Source organism: Myiozetetes cayanensis, unplaced genomic scaffold, assembly GCF_022539395.1.
Source record: "Myiozetetes cayanensis isolate MyiCay16 unplaced genomic scaffold, myiCay2020 scf19, whole genome shotgun sequence".
In the NCBI taxonomy this organism is placed as follows: Eukaryota; Metazoa; Chordata; class Aves; order Passeriformes; family Tyrannidae; genus Myiozetetes; species Myiozetetes cayanensis.
Genome location: NW_026087400.1, coordinates 7,149,039 through 7,168,331, shown reverse-complemented (window position 1 = coordinate 7,168,331; position 19,293 = coordinate 7,149,039). Strand labels below are relative to the sequence as shown.

General features: G+C 45.7%; 1 protein-coding gene across 1 annotated transcript in view; it reads left to right on the top strand.

The window, feature by feature from the left end:
* The first annotated feature begins 400 nt into the window (after positions 1-400).
* The window catches only part of GNAS (GNAS complex locus), a 139,463-nt gene continuing 120,570 nt past the window's right edge, over positions 401-19,293 (top strand). The window contains exon 1 of the mRNA XM_050313953.1: positions 401-698. Within this exon, the coding sequence (XP_050169910.1) occupies positions 452-698 (247 nt within the window). The 5' untranslated portion in view covers positions 401-451. The remainder of the gene's footprint in view (positions 699-19,293) is intronic.

The following is a 19,293-nucleotide window of genomic DNA, read 5'->3' as shown; positions in this document are numbered from 1 at the left end:
CCCGTGGTGGGCTGCCCGGCACCTCCCGCGGGGCAGGAGCGGGGACGGGAGTCCCCGGGCGCTGCGGGACGCGACCCCCGCACCCCGGTGAGGGCAGAAGTGACACGAAGGGACAAGGTGGAAGGGGTGTCCGGAGGGACTCGGCGAGGAGGGGGGGGGTGCGAGCGGCGGCCCCCCCACCCCTCCCGGTCGGGCGGGCGGGCGCGTTGGGGGCCGCTTTCCAGAGAATACGGTAAAACATGTCCGCATCACGTGCGGGCGCTCCCGCGGGCCCGGCGCGGCACCGGCCGGGGGGCGGGACGGGAGGGACGGGACGGGACCCGCGCCCCGCGCCCGCCGAGCAGGGCCGCTTTAAGAGGCCGCCCGGGCGCCGCCGCCTCGCCTCGCCCTGCCCGCCCCGGCCGGCGGAGAGCGATGCCCGCGGCGCCGTAGGGCGGGCGGCTCCGGCACCATGGGGCTGTGCTACAGCCTGCGCTCCCGCCTGGCCGCCGCGCACCCCTCCGCGCCCTACGGCGGCCGCGGCGAGCCGGACACCCCCGGCGCGGCGGCGGAGCACGGGGACCCGCAGGTGCGGCACCGGCTGCGGCAGGACCTGGTGGCCAAGGAGCGGGCGGACAAGAAGCGGAGCAAGAGCATCGACAAGACGCTGAAGGCGGAGAAGCGGGAGTACAAGCAGACGCACCGGCTGCTGCTGCTGGGTGAGCGGGGCGGCACAGCCCGGCCCGGCCCGGCCCGGCAGGTGCGGGGGCCGAGGCCGCCGCCGGTGCCCGCGGGCGGAGGGGCGGCGGGGCGGGGCGCGCACGTGGCGGCACCGCCGGGCGGGGGTCCGGGGGATGCTCTGCCCGGGGGTCGCCGTGCCCGGGGAGGTGCCGTGACCACCCGAGGGTCGCCGTGCCCGCGGGTGCCGCTGCGGTAGGAGCCGGTGGCCGGTCTGAGGAAAGGGGCAGCCTTCCGCACCCCCGTAAAGGTGATGCTCAGTACCGTGTCCGCCTGTCCTCACGCTGTCCCTGCGCTGGCTGTTGTCACTGAGCCACGCACCGGGACCGCAGGAGCGGTTATTGAGCTCCTCTGTAAGGAGAAAGCCCGAGTTTTCCTAGCGTGTCTTAGTGTTCTGCCTTTGCCCGCTCCGCCTCTCGGAGATCCAGCCTCTCAGGCGGTGCCGGTGCTATCCAGCGCTGCCCGATGCACCAGCCCCTGCGCCCTGCATAGCCCCTCGCCCTTGCCCCTGGGCTGGGCAGGGCTCCCGGGCAGGGGATGCTCCTGCACGGTGGCAGCACCGGCACTGCCTTCCCGAGGGATGCCCTATGGAAAGGTGCCCTTCTTATCCACTTGTGTCATGTCTGAGCTTGTATGGTACGTGACCCCAACCAAAACGGTCATAGAAAGTCATGTGTGGGTTGGAAATTTTTCTACTCTCTCTTCCCCCAGCACAGTGCAGGTGGAATGTAGGTTATCCTGAACATCTTAGAATAATAGAGAATGTTTTCAAATGTTCGCAAATAACCCAAGTGCTTCTTGCTCCCAAAGTGTGCATGGTTCCATGGGCAATAAACAGCAAGATTTGCCCCCTTCTTTTTCGTGTGTGTTTGTAGCCTGTAACAGAAGAACTGAACTTTAGGGAGCTTTAGAAAACAATATTTGACCTCGTTTTCTGTGTCTTAGTGGTAAAAGCTTTAAGTCCAGAAGTACAGCATCTTTCCGTGTGGTTGCAGCTCTGCTGATGTGAGTCTGTTCATGAAGTTCAGCCTCCTTCTCATGAGAAAGGGGTTGAGCAACAGTCGTGGAAAGAGTAAAGCTTGTGTGCTGTGGCTATGTTGGTAAGGAATCACTCCTCTAACGAGCCTGGCATTCCCAAACACAGGCTACCTGTAGGTATGTTATGGTTTGGTGTTTTGTTTTAACATATTTCAAGTTTGTTCTGTAGGGAACAAGTGCATGAAGAAGGACCCGTGAGAACTGTTTTTTCTTTGTAGATTAAACTACTAAGGAAAAACTCCCAACAGTAGGGCTAATTTTGATGTTAATCTGCAAGCCTTTAAGTCATAAAGGCTATCTGATAGGCTGCTGTATTCGCAGGCAGTATTTCAGTCGTCTGGTTTTTAATATTGCTTCTAACATGTGCCACAGAGCTGGTTTTGCAGCAATGACATTGAACAGTGAGTGGGTTAAATGACATCTTAGTGGTTTAGAGTTGTCTATGGTGAAGCCAACAGAGAGAGCATTCTTTGTCGAAGTACTGATTTATAAATCTGATGGATATGAGTCAGTGTTATGCTGGCAGTCGTTTATTATATTTCAGCCTGGACTTGAATAGCAGGAAGTCACTTTTTGGCCCTCTTGTAAATCTTGGGATGCCTAAGAGACCCATTTCCCTGCTCCTTGCACAGGGACTGTCAGTTTTCCAGTTAGCTTCCTTCCCTTGCTGCTTCTCCTCTGCATCCCACTCTCACTGTTGATTTGTGAATTTTCGGCTTCCAAGCTGGAATATGAAGTTTGGGGCATATTTGGTTATACTTTATGTACATCAGCAGGTATTGCTGCCACAGCTGAGTGTGTCTTTGCCTCGATGCTCAGAGATTGCACACACAAATAGAGCAGGACAGTGACGTTGAGTGAGGGGGGCAGGAGCATCCAGCTGGGATTTAAAGCTACAACTGAGTCTTCTAAGGAATGGAATTGCGGGGGGAGGGGTAAAAAAGACTGAAGGAGTGCAGAGCCAGGGATGTCTCCTTGCTTGGGGTGAAGGCTCAATGACAAAAGCTGCAGTAGTTACTCGTGGATTCCTACTTATGCTCCCAACTTGTTAGGCTGGTGAGCTCCTGCAGGAGCATATCACTGATGTGGACAGGGAAGGGCACCAGGGGTGCCTGCTCTTTGAGAGTAAAGGAATTTAAATGAAACCTGCACTGATGATTCAGGTCTGGCTGAATTATTTGTAACATATGGCTGCAGTAGGTCCTGTATTTCCAAGGGTTGTGCTGGAAATGTGAAGTGTTCCATCCTATCGTGTGCTCAGCACGAAGTCCCTGTGCCTGTGTGTGGGTTCATGGTGTAGTGTGTGTGTACCACACCCGTCTGTTACTCGAGGTTATTTACTGCTCAGCTTAGTGCTCTTCAGCACAGCTGATACTGATGTTTCCACTTTGTAGTTCCTTTTTTTGGAAGAAGTTCATCATTTTATCAGAGTGCCCCGGGGGTGCAGTGTAGTTACTCAATGGGTAGTTTTATGCCCTGTTAATTGGTTTTTAGGTCTCTTTAATAATTTTTCAGTCTTTTTTCATCACTGAAGTTGTATAAGGGAAATTCCCCAGTCCTGGAACTTGTCTTAATTGCAGTAAAGCAAAGATTTTACATCTGCTCTATTTTGGAAGCAATAATCTGACTTTGTACTTGTACTGTAGTACTTTTTACTTCTATAGTTTTTGTGAAATGCTCAACCAGGTGTAATCTCAATGGATTTTGTTTAGTGAACTGTGCAAGTCAACTTCAAGATTACAATCATTGTTATGTTGGCAGCATAGTGAGTTCAGGGTTACTACTGGGAACTGGAGGGTGATTTTTCAGTGCATGGGGGTTGTTTTTTTGGTTGAGAACAATCCTGGCTCTAAAGTAAAAGTATGTGCTTACAGGGGAAAGGATTTTAAGCTTTGTCATAAAACAATTCCATTCTGTGTGTGCTTTCTCATTGGTGACAGTAATGTGGGTCTTCCTCTTTTTTTTTTTTTTTTTAAGACTTTAAAGTATAAATCTGGTTTTCTGTAAGAGAGTAAACTTGGGCTGGTCCCTTCTCAGTGCTTTGCCAATCTTTGTGTGCTTATTCCTTTCTCATTCTCTCAGGCTGAACTTTTGCCCATATAAAAGTTCTTGTAGTTTATCCCCATATTGAAAAGGAAATGTGGATCTCAATATACCAACACAGATATATGCACTTGTCATCTTAGGCATATATCTTAAACTACAATATATTAAATAATGCCCATTCTGAATCTTACCTACATCAGCGCTTAAGTAAAAATGTTTTAAACAGAAATATTTACAGTGGTACAAATATCAATATAGGGCATGCAAATGTGAAGTTTTTATGGTGGAATATGTTATATAGTAGAAAAACATACTTTTAAAAACTGGGAAATATCAGTGTGAAGACTAACCACAGTCACCCTCTCTGTGTGTGCTGCATGGTAAGCCCCTCCAAACCATGTAATTAAAGACTGTCTTGTATGGTTTACATTGTGTTTTTTTCCACAGGGCTGGTACTTCATTCAGGGCACAAGATGGATGTTGTGCAGTGAATGGGCAGCTATTCAATATTCTTATCCTCCTCATACAATGTGTCACCCTGTGCCCTATTTACGACACACCATCCCTACCCTGTGCTGAATAAAGAACTGTTGAGCTCCTCATGGGCTTTGCTCTAGTGCTGATCACTGCAGGGACTGAATGCTTCATAAATGTCAGTGCATGGCACTGCTGTGAAATGAGGTGGGATCCTTCTTTCGTGGATGCCAGAGCGGGAAATGCCACCAAAGACTAAAGCTGAAATTGTCTGAAGCCGCCACTGATTTTAAATGCCCGGTCTTTGCCAAAGGCTAATTTTAATCCATAGTACTCAACTTTTTTTTTTTTTAGTAACACTTTGTGTGTATAGAGCATGGACCTCATTGTTGTGAACACTCAGCATTTTTGCAGTGTGAGCTTTAGATGCTCTGAAGACCAACCCAGGAGTGAGAAGCACAGCTGGCTGGGTGTCTGTGATGGAAGCTGTGTGCTGCTCCTCTGGATGTGGCACCTCCGTGGCAAACCTAAGCTGGTCTGCTTCTCCAAGGCAGCATTTAGTGGCAAATCCCATAAAATATTTCCCTGTTTTGCTGGCTCAAAGTGAGGTGGTTATCCTGGCTCTGCTTCTCTTAGGGAGTGGATGGGTGAGGAGGGGGAGACACCCAGTTATAAGGACAGACGTGTGTTGAAGCACTTGACAAAATCCCATCTTGTTGACAGTAGTTTCATTCACTTACAACCAGTTTGTTTCTTGTGCCCCATGTATTGTGAGCAGGAAGAGAGGGCACACACCCTGCAAAGAAACCCACGTGGTCCTTATCAGAAGATCATGTAAAAGATGTAGAGGACAGAATGGGCTAAATATGTAGAGGGAACCTTTATCCTGGTGCTTCCTGATTCTTGAGAACATGATTTTTGACACTGAATGTCTTATACTGAGCTATATTTAATCTCCCCTTTAAGAAAAGGAGGAATAAGACAAAAAAGTCCTGGTTTCAGTCCTAGGGGGATGCTTGTGGTGTGTCTTGTAACAGGGCTGCTCTGCTGAGCAACCTGCACACTGTGATAGCAGCTTGTGGGGCACAGTGTGCAGTTCTCCAAGTGGACTGTCATTAGTGGTGAAGGAATTACAATATTTTCCAATAGGGTTCCCAGTAATTACCAGATACTACATGAACACTTGGACATGGGAATCTCCGTGGTTTCCATCCTGCCTGGTGCTTTCCAGTGCAGACATGACAATCCTGCTGTGGACACCGAGGAGGTGGAATGCTAATTATGGGTCTTCCTTTGCAATGAAGAGCCTCTGCAGGAGGAGTCCTACTTGGTTCCCACTGCTGTATCCAAAATGATCTGCCTTTCAGCTGGTAAACAGGGATCTTCTAGGTCTGGCCATGTTCACCCCAAACAAAAGTACTCGGAAAGCTCAGAACCACCAAGTGTCTGCAGCAGTGGCACCTCTATGCTTTAGATCACTTGGTGATGTAGTTTCTCTCCTGATCCTATTTTAAAATTTTATAGAAAGGAGACAGGCAAGCTACTTGTCATTTCCTGCCTCTTTTTTTTTTGTCCCCCTTTTTTGTTTTGTTTGTTTGGTTTGTACGTTTTGTTTGTTTGTTTGGTTCGTTTTGTTTGGTTTTGTTTGGTTTTGAGCTCCTGAAAGTGACTTTTTCCTTGTACCACTTCCCCAGAACCCAAAAGATCAGTAGCCCCAGGCAGACACGTGGTGTGGAGAGCTACAGCCAGCAAATTTGAAGTTTGGCAAAGATTGAGCTGCTTCAAAGAGGGTCTGGCAGTGGAAGGTGTCAGAAAACCTACAGTGGCACTGCTGTAAGTGTGTGGTGATGGAGGGCTGCTAATGGATGGCAGTGCTGTGTGATGTGAGCTGGATGTTCTCAGTACAGAGATCTGAACTGCAAAATAACTGCTTTGGCAGTTATAGCTCGTGCTGGAGGGGTGTTCTGTGAATGGATTTTTGTGGGAAGGGGGTGAGGAGTCTGGGGGATCTCCTGATCCCCAGAGTCAACCACACCTGTGCAGTCACACAGCAGCATAAAGGTACATAATTTCTCCCCTTCCCCAGCACAGATGCCATCTCTGTGTTAGTGGTAATCTGTATTTCCACTGATTAAATGCCTGGTGGGATAAAGATCATCATTACTTTAGAGATGCCGCATCCATGTGTACCATGGATCTAATTTCAGAGTTATCAGAGAATTTTTATTTCTAAAGCTAAAACTCCACCCCAGAGGCTTTTTCTTTTTGACTTACTGCTTTTTAGCTGTTTGTTCCAGCTCTGTTACTCTGGAGGAAGGTATCAGCTTGACTTTTCCACCTGTAGAACACATGGCTGTGGCACCTACTGGCATCTCAAGTAGTGAGTGAAACCACCGTGTTTCTTCCCTGAAAGAAGCTAAGACTTGCCTGGCACACAAGGGGACTGGAGTCAGGAGTTTGTTCTCAGGGCAGCTGAATCCTGTGCAGTTTGTCTTTGGAAATGGGAAGAGGGTTTTTAGGTGTGAGTGGCTGGCCTGACTTTAGAGGGAAAGGGAAACTTGTGAACATCTCTATTTATAGCCTTGATTTATAGTGACAAACTGTTACCTGCTGGGCGTAATATCAAATAAATGGTGGTGTTTAGGTCTCACCTGTGCTGTTATATATTTAACTGGTGGCTGGCATGGTGAGCTCAAGCTCCTGCTGCTTTAGGTGCAGCAGGGCTGGCAGGAGCTTTGTCATCCTGTTGCTTGGGCAGCACCATCTGCTTCCAGAGCAGGCAAAATGCCTTGATTGCTTCTGTGCAACTGTTGGCTCCATTCTCCACTGGGACATCTTAAATTGAACTGTCTCCTGTGCAAGGGCTTCCCTAGAGGAAAAGCCTTGAAGAGTGCAGTTAATTACATGCAGTTCTTCCCTGGCTCCCTTAAATTTGGGAGTGACCTTATTCACAAATAGGCATGATTTCATTGAATTTCCTTCTAATTGCTGTAATTTTAAAATGTCAAGCAAAAAAAAAAAAGCTTGGAAATTCCCTGATGTGAGCACAACTCAGATACTTCCCACGAAAAAGCCCAGTTGCCAGGCATATAAATCCATGATGGTTTAAATATCGAGACCTGAAAAGTGTGTCTTGAGAAGTTGAACTCCATGACTTGTTCTTATTGTTCCCCTGGTCAGTGAAGCATTTGAGAACCAAGCCATGTAAGCTTTATAAATAGCTCAGCCAGAGTTTTCTTTACTTCCTCTAATGTGTTCCCTCTTCAGAGAAAACCCTCAGTATCTGTGTCTGGGCAGCATTTTGTAAGGTCTGTGTGTCACTACAAGGACAAAAACGTTGATGAATATTCTCTGCCTTGAGGAATGAGGGGAGCCAGTAGGTTTTAGACAGATGTCAGAAAGGTGCTATTTATTTTGCCAGGTGAAGTCAGGAGATGCTGAGGAGGATGGGTCAGTTCCTAACAATGAATAAGGTGTAGTTTTATAATCTGCAGTCTTGCTCTGTTTAGCCACTTCTCCTGTCTCTGCTATAGTGTGTTGGAAGAGGGAGGAAGTGCTGAAATTCCTGGAAAAGCCAGTTAAATTCAGATGGCAAGTTGGAGGAAGAGTTGTGTGGTGCTCAGGGTGTGGGGCTGTGCTTGGTCAGCAGCTCTGATGGGGAGATGCTGCGGAAATGAGAAAAAAAGGCACTTCTCTTTCTGTGTGACACCCTCATCATGGCACTTTACACCACAACCTCTTCCTCTTCCCTACCCCACCCCCTCCCCAACATGCTTTTTACTCTGTGGGCTGTATTTGTTTGGGTTTGCATTTTTCCTGGTTGTTTTTCACGCTGAAATCTCAGGATCGCTTGTTAGCTGGGAGGAGCATGGAGGGATTTGTGGGACTGGGACTTCACAAGGGGAGGGAATGGAGATACTGAGGAGAAGGGCATGGTATTGTGAGCTGAAAATCTGCATTCAGATTTTGTTTTTTTTGTAAATACCAGTTAAAACTGTCTGCTTGGAAGAAAAATAACTCATGAAACATTTTTTGATGATTTCCCTGCCTCACCTCCACACAGGAAATTCACGATTTGATAGAGCCGATTTTTCCTCTGCTGCTGAAAAACATGGAGCAAATTCCTTTTAGACTGTGAAAGATAAAAGGTATTTTCTCCTCTAAGCCTGATTCCTTAGCACTACCTGTGCTCTCATTTCTCTCAGCTTCTGTGAAGTTCAGTCTTGTCCGTAGCATTTTGTGGGTTTAGATGGCGAGTGATGCAGGGCTTCACTTGCACAGATTTCAGGAGAACGTGTATTTGTTTTTAACAGCACTTCAAATATTCACAAGGAAAACGGTCTTTCTCGTCTGTTTTTCGCCAAAGCAAAAATCAACATAAAATTTGAGTGGGTAGTCCCTAAACATATACATATGCTGGTATCCAAAAGTGCCATCTGCGCTGCTGTTGGATGGTCAGAAGAAATTTGCACGTAGATGCAAATGGGTGAAATTTCATTCTTGGCCTTTGGACCAAACCAGATTTGGTCTTGCTGATTCCACAGCAGTGCTGGCAATTCCAAAGGGATTATTCATGGGAGCAAGAGCAGTGTCCACTGTCCCCTCAGAGCCGCTGAGCCCCCTGTGTGCTGCCATCCCACCAGCAAGGGGACAGCACTCCATCCCTTGGGCAAGGCCATGAAGCTGTGTGTAACCCAGTTCAGTGCAGAACCAGCCAGTGGAGCCTGAGTACCCCTGTCAGGCCCAAACTGGAGTTTTGCAGTACAAAGGAGTTTAAGAAAATGTTATTTGAAGCTTTGCTATCGAATTATTCTCTATTAGGTTTGAGAGTCTAGTGGTTCTATTAGAGGTCTAAGCAAGAGTCTAAATACTGCAAAGATATTTACCATTCAGGCTTATTTTGGGAGGGGGATGAGGAAAGGCCTGATAAGTTATGTACTTGACCACATGTAGTTAAAAATATTATTTGGAATATAAACTTCCTTGTCTCAAGACCAGCTTTATGCACGAAGTCAAAAAGCACAAAAAGCAGTTCTCCTCCTGGCCTCCATAAGTATACCTTAATGCTGCTGAATCCTGGAAATTATGCAGGGCATGCTTTTTAAATGTTGATTTTGACTCCTTGCCTGGGACCAAGTGTAAAGTCTTTCCAAGGAAATACTTAGAAGACTTGCAATGAAACCCGAAAGCTGCTGCCAAACCTTAGTTTTTTTAGAAAGGGAGTAGGGGGCAATCCAGCCTGTTACAAACTTCCAGTTGTTTGTAATTAAATCCACTTCTTCTGCGCACAATAAACATATACTTAGAAAAAGATCATTTTACATAATACTTATGTGGTTTGCTTCAGCTCTTCAGCTGCTAAAAATCAAGCAGTAGGTTTGCTATTTTAGTCTGGGAAGGTTCCTGAAGGCTGGGAAGCCAGGACAGATGCAGCTGTGCCACCGCAGTGGCACGTATCCACGTATCCAGTGGTGACACGCAAATCGAGCCAGGGAATCCTTTTCTCATCATGAACCATCTTTCCCACCTCGAACTAGTTCAAGTTTGTTTTGGATTGGCAGGGATGGGAATGAAGAGGAGGTAAAAATATCCCGTCCGCACGTCCCTCCTCGCCAGCAGCAGCAGCGCTCGTGGCTTTGGGGGAAACTGTGGGATTGCAGGAACTTCTCATGGCTGCCTTGAGGGCTGGCAGGAGGCAGGACCACCAAATCCTCACCACCCTGAGGTTGGTCTGCTGCAGTTGATTCAAGATTGTTTCAAATCCACTGCCATCGTTCATCTGGAGGATGGGATGTGTAGGGTGGAAGCTCTTGCTGACAGCTGCTCTTCTTCCCAGCTGGCATTCGGGAGATGCCCCTGGGAATGAAGCAACTGCTAGGTCTGTTAGGAAGCCCAGCACAGCTAACACCTCACTAGGGAACAAAGCTGGAGTGAGATTCTGTATCCTGATTTGCAGAGAAGGGATGCCACCAGGTTGGAAAATGGGAGAGATTCACGATGTATCTGCTGATGTTCTGGAGAAAGGAGTCAGCTCAGGCTCCTGAGCAGCCCCTCTCTTATCTTTTGTCAGTACTGCAGTCACCTCCAATTCTGCTGTTGTTATTTGTCAAAGATCAAATTCTGTTTATACATATATATATATATATATATATATATATATATATGCTTGTTATGAGCACAAAAGTGCCATCCCAGCTTTCGGTGTAGGCACTTTGAGTTTGCCAAGCAAAGTGCCCAAAAGATCTCTGATGTTCAGTTAATGAAGTTCCTCATAAAGCCAGGTCTTCTCCTTTGTCCTTTCTGTGCTGTTTGCTACATGCACAGACACATCCTCTCTAGCCAGGAGGGTGGATGAGAGCAGAAGGCTGATCCCACCAAAGATGGACAAAAGCTTTAAGAACCTTGTCCAGTGTGTGTGACTGTCCTGCCTTAGACCTCTTGCAGAAATGGTCAGTTGTTACCAGGCAGGTTTCAAGAGCTGTTGGGTGCTGTGAAAGAAAAAACAAAAGGCATGGAAAGAGCAGAGAGGAGCAGCTGAGAGGTATAATCTAATAAGTGACATAAGAAAAACCATGAAGCCTTGTAGAGCAGATTTGTTAGGATTTGAGATGAAAATCCCTGTTGCTTGCTGAGATTATCCCCCAGCATATGGCAGGGAATGTAAGAGAGATGTAGAATTAGCTGCTAATGATCTGGACACCTCTTGAAAACAGATGTTTGTAGTCCTGTGTAACTCTGTGCTATTTAATTTGGCTGAAATCTGGATTACTCAACAACGGGCCTGGCGTGGTACTGGAATGCTTACTATCTTGATTTCCCATTGACCTCCCCCAGTGCAGATAACATCTTTCTTAGGAATACCGCTGGACTAATTTTATGTGAGATTGGAATGCAAATTGGGTAAGTGGCAATCACTGACATCAGACAGTGTCAGCCAGGGTCCAGAGGGCAGGGGGGGAAGCTGGGGACACCTCCTTGGGCAAGCCAGGACATCTCTGCACCACGGCACTGCCCTGCTGCTGTTGCATGAGCGTGGGCAGTGTTTGTTTGTGGTTTCTTCAGAGGATGAGTTGTTGATAGATTTCTATGGCTAATGATGCTGCAGTTGAGGAGGAGTTTGCTCAGACAGCACCTACTGCAAACCCTCCTGTGACACATTTCCCATCAGGTAGTTTTGGTACCCCCTTACTCACCCTGACCTTGAGCTGTTGTCAATAAGTACCTGACTCATCCTCTCTGTTCTTTAAGGCACTGAAGTGTCCATCTCAGGGATGTAACTCCCCTGGTTTCTCTTTGGCATCTCGTACTTAAGCCTTACTTAAACTCCGTAATGCTCTTGCAATGCTTATATTTCTTTATGTTCAAAATAATGCTTCCTAAGGTCTCTTCATTTGGTTATCTCAATTTGCACTATTGGAAGACATCCTCCTGGAGCTGGAAGCCTTTATTTTTCACAGGGGAAAAAAATTGCTAGCTGTCACTTCAGTTCATCTATTTTCCACCCCTTCCTTCGTGCTAAACTTCCTCTTGGACTTAATCTTTTACAATAAAAGCAAGATCTTAACCTCAGCTTTTCTTTCTAAGTCAGATTCTTCTGACCTGTCGTCATCTTTGTTACAAGGCTTCACACGCTGCAGTGCAATGATATTTTTCTTGTGGTGCAGTGAACAGCACTGCAGACACCGTTCCAGATGGGGTCATTTTTTTCTCTAAATTAGCAACTTGCCTTAATAGATATTTTCTGTGGCTTCCAAACTATGTGGTATTGCTTGAGCGAAAATGTAATTCCACTGAGAGGTTTCAAGCACAACTTTTGCTGGGCTTCCAGAAACAATTTTTTTTTTTTTTAAAGTTATTTGCACAGTCAGAGCAAGTTTGCACAAGTATTGTGTTTGCATATTGTAGCTGTGTTCTTTAGAATCAGAAGATATGGATGCTTGCTGGTATATTTTTCTCCAAGAAGAGAATTTTCATGCAGGCTTCTGTATTAATGTAAGGGTTAAGCTATGGCAAATGTATCTTGAAACAACTGGGCTATTTCTTTGCATCAGGAGCAGAAAGGCAGTTCTCTACCTCCAGAGATACTCATAAAGCTTCACCTCAGACTGGGTAATTGTCTGTCATTTTAAAATAATCACTTGAGAAGGCAGTTTTATTTTGCCCAACTTGCTTCCAAGTCCAAAAAGAGTCTTTTACTCACATGAACCTTCCTTGAAAGGGTGTAGAGCAAACAAACTGTGATGTGGATTAGCACACAGAATCCTTGGTGGTGGCTGCTTTGGCAGGACATGAGTGGACTCTCAGGAGCATTTGCTTGAGTTCTTCTTTGTCACAGACAATTGTGGAAAACTCAGGAAGTCATGGAAAATCCACCAGGATATGCTACAGGCCTTAGGATCACAGGTAGTTTTCAGAATATCAGTTTCTAAATACTTGAATTGACTTTATTCCAGAGAAATTCTGAGATTTTTTATGGTTGCTCACCTAGTACCATTAGCATGGCCAATAACTAACTATTAAATTTAAACTGTGCTGTTTCTAAGTCTTTTAAGACGATGGGATCTGTAATTGCTTTTGAGATGGAGAGATAGCAATTCAGTCCTATATTCTTCTTGTAGCTCATTGTCCATCCTGGTACATCTGTCCTGAGCCATCAACACACTCAAACATTCCTTCTGCTAGGAATTTTTTTTTTTTTAAATACAAAAACCAGAAGGACCATTCCATTTTTCTTTCTTGCGATTTTTTTGTCCCCCATTTTTTTGTCCCCGATTTTTTTGTCCCCGATTTTTTTCTCCCCAAATTTTTTTTTCCCCATTTATTTTCCCCACAGTTTTACAAAGTGAAAGGCCCTGAACCACCCTCAAACCTTACCCTGGAGCATCACACTCATGGTTCACACGCTACATTCCCTGGATAGCCAGTGCAGGGGAACGTGCTCCAGCTCAAGAGTGGGGACAGGAAAAGGCACTGATTGTGAGCAAGAACAGCCCTTTGTGTTTGTGCAGTTGAGGTTGAGCACTTTTTGTGTTGGAGCACAGAAGTGGCTCATCCTTCCACTGAGATGCTGTTGGGGCTATTGTGTTTGGGGAGAGAAAAGTGGGATTTTTGTGTAGCTGAAGAGCTAAAGCTGTGCCTGCAGGGTGGGAGAGATCCCTGCCAGCTCCCCATGGGAACAGGGCTGAGAGGGCATGAATTTCTTACATCTGTGGGGAGGGTTTGGTTCAGTGGAGCCGTCCCGGGAAGATGTCACGAGAAGAGCGTGTGCCTTGGTCATTAGGAATTTGTCCATGCTGCCTTTTTAGAAGAGATTTTTATTTAATTTTTAGATTTACTCTCTACGTGCATCCTCCTGTGCACGGGGAAAACCTTGCTTCTGTCTCTTGGGGAGCAGCAGTTTTCCAGCGCTTCCCAAAGTTCCCTCCAGGAAGGGATTAGGTCACATCTGACCCAGATGCTCATGGAAGACAAAGTGTCTGGGCACGGCGAGTTCTGGGAGGGCCCCTCACCCTCAGGAGCTGATCACAGCAGAGAGGACAGTGTTTGGGGGAAGAGGGCTTTTCCTTGCCTTAACTCCAGGGACAGCCAAGCACTGGTTTTAATTAGTAAGGGAGAGCCCTATTTCCAAGCTGGACCTTAATATTTCTCAAGTGGGAGTGGTGTCCTTGGCCCTCTAAAACCACCAGTGTATTTTCTCCGCCTCTCCTTTGATTAAGGATTTGTTTGTTGACACTTCAGTGGGTTGTGGCTCTGGTGACAGAAGCACTTGTGTCAACCAAGACAGAGCTGCTCACTGTTGGTAGTTCCTGGCTTTGTCTCTGCTTCCTAGAATGTGGTCAGATTGAGGTTCTAATGATCTTCTGAGTTACAAGTAGGAATAATTCTCAGTAGAGAAGTTGACTAAGTGGATTTTTGTATTTCTCCATTCCCCCTGTGTGTATCTTTGGACCGAACAGATGAACAATGACAATGTTGTGCACATCTCTGTAAGCTAATTTTAATAGTTTGCCTGCAAAAAGCAGATGTGTAGGATGAAACAGAAGGGTCCTACTTGTCCAATAAATATTTAAAAATTTAGTTCTGGACATATTTTCCATTGAAAAGTTACCTTAAAATAACTGACTGAATGGTAGGGTTTCCAGTGAACTAAATGTGGTGTAAAGTTCAGATTTATGTTTCTTTTTATAGCTTGGAGGGTTTCATCTTAAAGAGGTTTTAATAGATGCCAAATGTTCTCAATATCTGTCAAGGTCAATTATAGATGAGGTTTTTTTTTTTTTCTATTTTTGCATGGAGCAGGAAACACGAAGCATCTTATTGGAATGGTTCCTGGAAGGTCTGAACTTTGCAGATGTGTGAGGCTTTCGTGTGTCTCAGTAAAAGGCTAAAGCTGAAGCTCAGCAAATCACTCTGCTGGCTGTTAACAGAAGATTCCAGCTATGCTGGTTCAGTAAAAAAAGATAAGAGATTGCAAGATTTCCAGCCCTGCCCGAGGGAGAGCCCTTGGTGGGTTACTGATCCCAGAGCTACTTTGTGCTCTATTCTTCGTTTTCTTATATTTTCTTGACAAATGTGAATTTTAGGGCATCTTTCTTTGATTGCTTTCCCTTTATTAACTTTGTCCCTGCCTTTTTTACGCTTGGAGTTGGTTTTTGACGTATAAGCAGTGCTTCTTACATGAATATATTTTTCTAAGACTGATACTGTGGTTGTCCCTAACCTTTGGCAGAACAGTCCATATCCTCTTGGATGTTTTGTCTAGCACACCTGCTTTACCATATTTCTGCTTTCTCAAATTTGAAGTCAGGCTTTTTTTGAAACACTGTCAAGGACATTTCAAAATATTAAACTCTCAAGGACACAGACAACTATTGAATTAAATGATGGGGAAGTACAGTGCTGCAGAAATATTAAAAAACTTGGAAGTTCTTTTCAGCCTTCACTGTTTACCTTTACTCTTTCTCTGTTAAACAGCCAGTATTAATCAAAGCTAAATGTAAAATTCTCAGTTCACCGCCAATATTTGTTTTTGAGAAAACTGTGTAACTACTGCAATGAAAAATGTTGAGCACACCACCAAAACTGAGAAAGAACAAAATACAGAAGTCCTATAGTAAAAAAAGGCTGTTAGCAAATTCAGTGTTACATTGGCAGAACTTCTAAACAGAGTTTTCTCAGGCTGACAAGTTGTAATTTCACTTAAAATACTGGTTTTACTCCAGCCTGTTTGACAGTGGAGCAGGAAAAAATTGAGGGGCTGCTTACAAGAGTTCACAAAAAGCTGAAACATTACCATAACTCACAGAGAACACATTGTCCATGACCCACCCCTGGAGGTAGATGAGTGCTTGGAGTAGAATCTGAAGAGAACAGAAACTAACATGGGTGGGTCTTGGAGCTGTCACTGAGCATCCCAAGCTGCACATCTGCATCCTGCAAGAAGGAAGGTGGGAAGGATGCAGCGGAGCACATGGAATGTGGGCTTATTTGTGAGGGCCCAGAAGCTTTTGCAGGGAGGATGCTATTAAAGACCAGAGTAAACAATGCAAAACAGCCTCACCAACCTGCCTATAAAGGACCACAGCAGCTTGCATATCCCTTCTGAGAGAAATAGGGGATTACATCTTCACCTCCGATTTATTGTGGTTTTTTTAGCTCCACGAACTTTTCTCACAGTTTTTAATTTCACCTAGAGCAAGGAAATTATACTGAAAAAAAATGAATTCTGGATGAAGCTGTTTTCTTGCTGTCCTTCCACTTTATCACTTTGTGCAAATATTTGAAGAGATAACTAGGTGCTAACCTTGGATGTTTAATGTTAGGACTAACTTCTGCTCATTGTTTACCAAAACAAGGCCACTGTGTAACAACAATAGTGTAAGTCAGTGTCAACATGGAGCGTTGATATTTTAAGAGAAGACTTGAATTCATAATAAAACGAAGTAGAGGTGTTTAGGGTGAGTTAAATTTACTGCAGCAGCGCCCTCAAGTGCTGCGACCCTTCACTGTCCCACCATCCCACTGGGGTTTGTGTGCTTGATTCTTTAGCATGTTTAGCCCAGTAAGAGCGTGTTAGTTATTCTGGAGTAATTTTGAGTGCTCACACAAATCTATGAGACTATTTAAATTAAGTGAAGGGAAGTGTGCTGGTTTGGGAGTTTCTTTTTTAACTGCTCTGTGGTAAGAAAGGTGTTCTCGGGACCAGATTGGTTGGAAGTGATGGTAGAAGGAGAGCTCAGCAGAGGAGCTTTCTTCAGACAGGTCAGCCATGGGCCAGGTCCTGCAGGATGCTGAGCTGTACTTTGGTACTCTGCTCGGTGCCAGCAGAGCCTTTTTAGTTTAGACTGCTGAGATAAAAGAGCAGAATCTTCTGTGGTGTGACTCAGTACCTTAACTTAGAATTTGTCTGGGTTTAGGCATAGTATCCACTCTCACTTGGTGCTGAGATAGCAGTGTCTTGTGGGCTGTGGACTTTAACCAGCACCCACTATTTGTGATGGCATAAACTGTATGGACATCACTGTGGCAGCACAAAACAAGTGTGCTCTGCTAGAGGGGTTACACATCCTAAACATCATTGGAGTTGTGCAAGGACCCCGTAGCCCCTGGACTCTCTGGGCTGTGGTTTTGCCAGCAGAATTCCAGCTCTCCTCGAGGCAGCTGCTGGAGGGAGCCCTGGTTGCGCTGGCTTCCAGAATTGCAGCATCTCTTTGAGCTGTCTGACAGAGCTGTCTGTGTGATTTCCTCCCTCTTCCACAGTTCCCTCATGTTATGCTCTCCACCTGTCTCCCAGCACGTATAATCAAAGTAGGTCAAGTCATCTTTGTTCGAAAGCGGAGCTGCCGAGTGATACCACTGTGTCTGGAGGAGAAAAATTCAGCCCAAGGGAATGATTCCGTGGGGTTAAGGCAATCATGGCACCTCATAATTACCTGTACCCGCAAAATGAACATTTGGGGCATTGCTGAGAGCAGAATGCATCATTTACAACACTCCCTGTGTAAAAATAATGCCCTCTCCTCCTAGTTCTTGAGTATTTTTGTAAAGATGCTTCAAAGTCATTATTTGATATTCCTTGCATATGCTATTCAAATGTGTGCTCTGTAGTGTCCTTTTGTGTGGGTTTCTCTGGATCCAGGGGGAACAGCAATTACAATAGTGATAGCAATCTGTGGAATGAGGAATTGCAACATTTGGGCCATACCCACTTTTTATATTTGAGTCTTGAATGAGTATTTCTAAAATAAAGCAGGAAGAAAGTAAGAGGTCAGGGGGAAGAGAATTTAGAAATCATTCAACTGTTTGAATTATGAGTAAAATAGAATAGTGATGCATCTTCAAAAAAAATACAAATTTAAAGGTCAGTGGCCATATGGAGATTCAGTAGCCCAGGGTTTTTTTTTTGGCCACTTAAAGAAGGAAGCTCTAAAGCCTTTGGCCCAAGTGCTGCTCTCTGCTGTGCATGTGGAGTTTCACACAATTCCTTCCTTAGGTGACCTCGGGCTGGTTTTGATTTGCACAAAGGAAAAAGGATTGTTTTTCTGTTGCTGGAGGTGTTACCACTCTGGAGCAGTGGTGTGGAGAGTTGGGATTCAATCCCAGTTACAGCTGCCTTAGTGCTCCCTGGTACAGGCTGGAGGAAGATGCTCCTAATTACTAAAGGTCTCTCCAGGTGAGACATCCAGCAGGTTCCTTAGGTGTTTGGTCTTGGTTTCTTATAACTTGAATCCCTAATCCTGCCCCATAATCCTACATGACCACAGCTGGAGATGCTGGATTTCTAGTCTTTTTCTGAAGGTGAAATGTCCAATCACACATTATCAGGGGGTGCTGGAATGTGACATCTGGAAGCAGAAAGGGGCACTCCCGAGTCAGGAGCTTTGCCAGAAGTGTGGAAATGTTTCAAGGCAGAAACAGTCTCCAAGAACATCTTCCAGAGAGAGAGGGTTTTTCACAAGAGACCCATGCTCAGTTTTCCTCCTCCCTTGGCTTCTGCCAGGCTGGAGCTGGATTATCTGCAGAGGACACCAAAAAGACATCACACCCTGCATTACAGCGTTGCAGAGACAATGCAAGTTGTCCCTGCGTTCTCTTTACACCTGCTCTACCATCACCCTCCAAAAAGGAGGTGGGGGATAAAAACCCAAAAACAGAATGGGAGGGGGAAAAAAAAAAAAAAAAAAGTGGCATTACTTGGCAAAGCTTCTAGGGGAACATGACCAGGGAGTTTGTTTTTGCTAACAGAAGAGGGGGCCAAAGCTGCAAGGACTGAGAGTGGGTTTCAAATGAAGAAAGGAAGAGGGTGACAATGGGAAGAAGTCAGAGAAGTGAAGGAGCAGAGTAAAGGACTCTGGGTGCACAGGAGAAGCCTCTCCCAGGCAGGGTGAGACTGGGCAGCCCACCCAGGGGAGCTGGGGCTGTGCCTGCCCAGCTCAGGGTAGGGCTGCCACTGTCCTCTGCTACAGTTTTGACATCTGCAATGGGTTATTATTTGGGGGGAAAAAAGTTAGTTGAGCTATACGTGCCTTAATAATAATCATCATAATATTAATTTATGTAATGTTACTGCACAGGCATTTATTCATAGCTTGGGTGAAGTTGTACTTTTTTGTCTCTGTCTTGTGTCTGCTTTTGAAACCCAGGGTGTAGTGCTTCCACAGCAAATTCAGGTTTTTTGGAGAGATTTTCACTCTCTGCCTGGTTAGAAAGTACCCCCAGCCCTTGGGGTTTTGGATCTGGGCTTTTGATTCTGTCTTTTGCTCAGAAAAATATTCTGTGGAGCAGCCACAGCAGGACAGGTTTCTCATGGCAGGTTTGTCCAGGGATGCTCCCACCTTGCAGTGTCTCTGAATGGTGACAGCTGGAAGGGAGGATAATCTGGATTTCTTGCAAACACAGAGGCAGTTACAACACTGATAGCAATGTGGCAGCAAAGTTTCCATTTCCCTGCTTAAAGCATCTGCTCCTGGAAAGGCACTTGCAGAGCCGCTGCTGCATTCTCCTGTTAATGACTTTGGG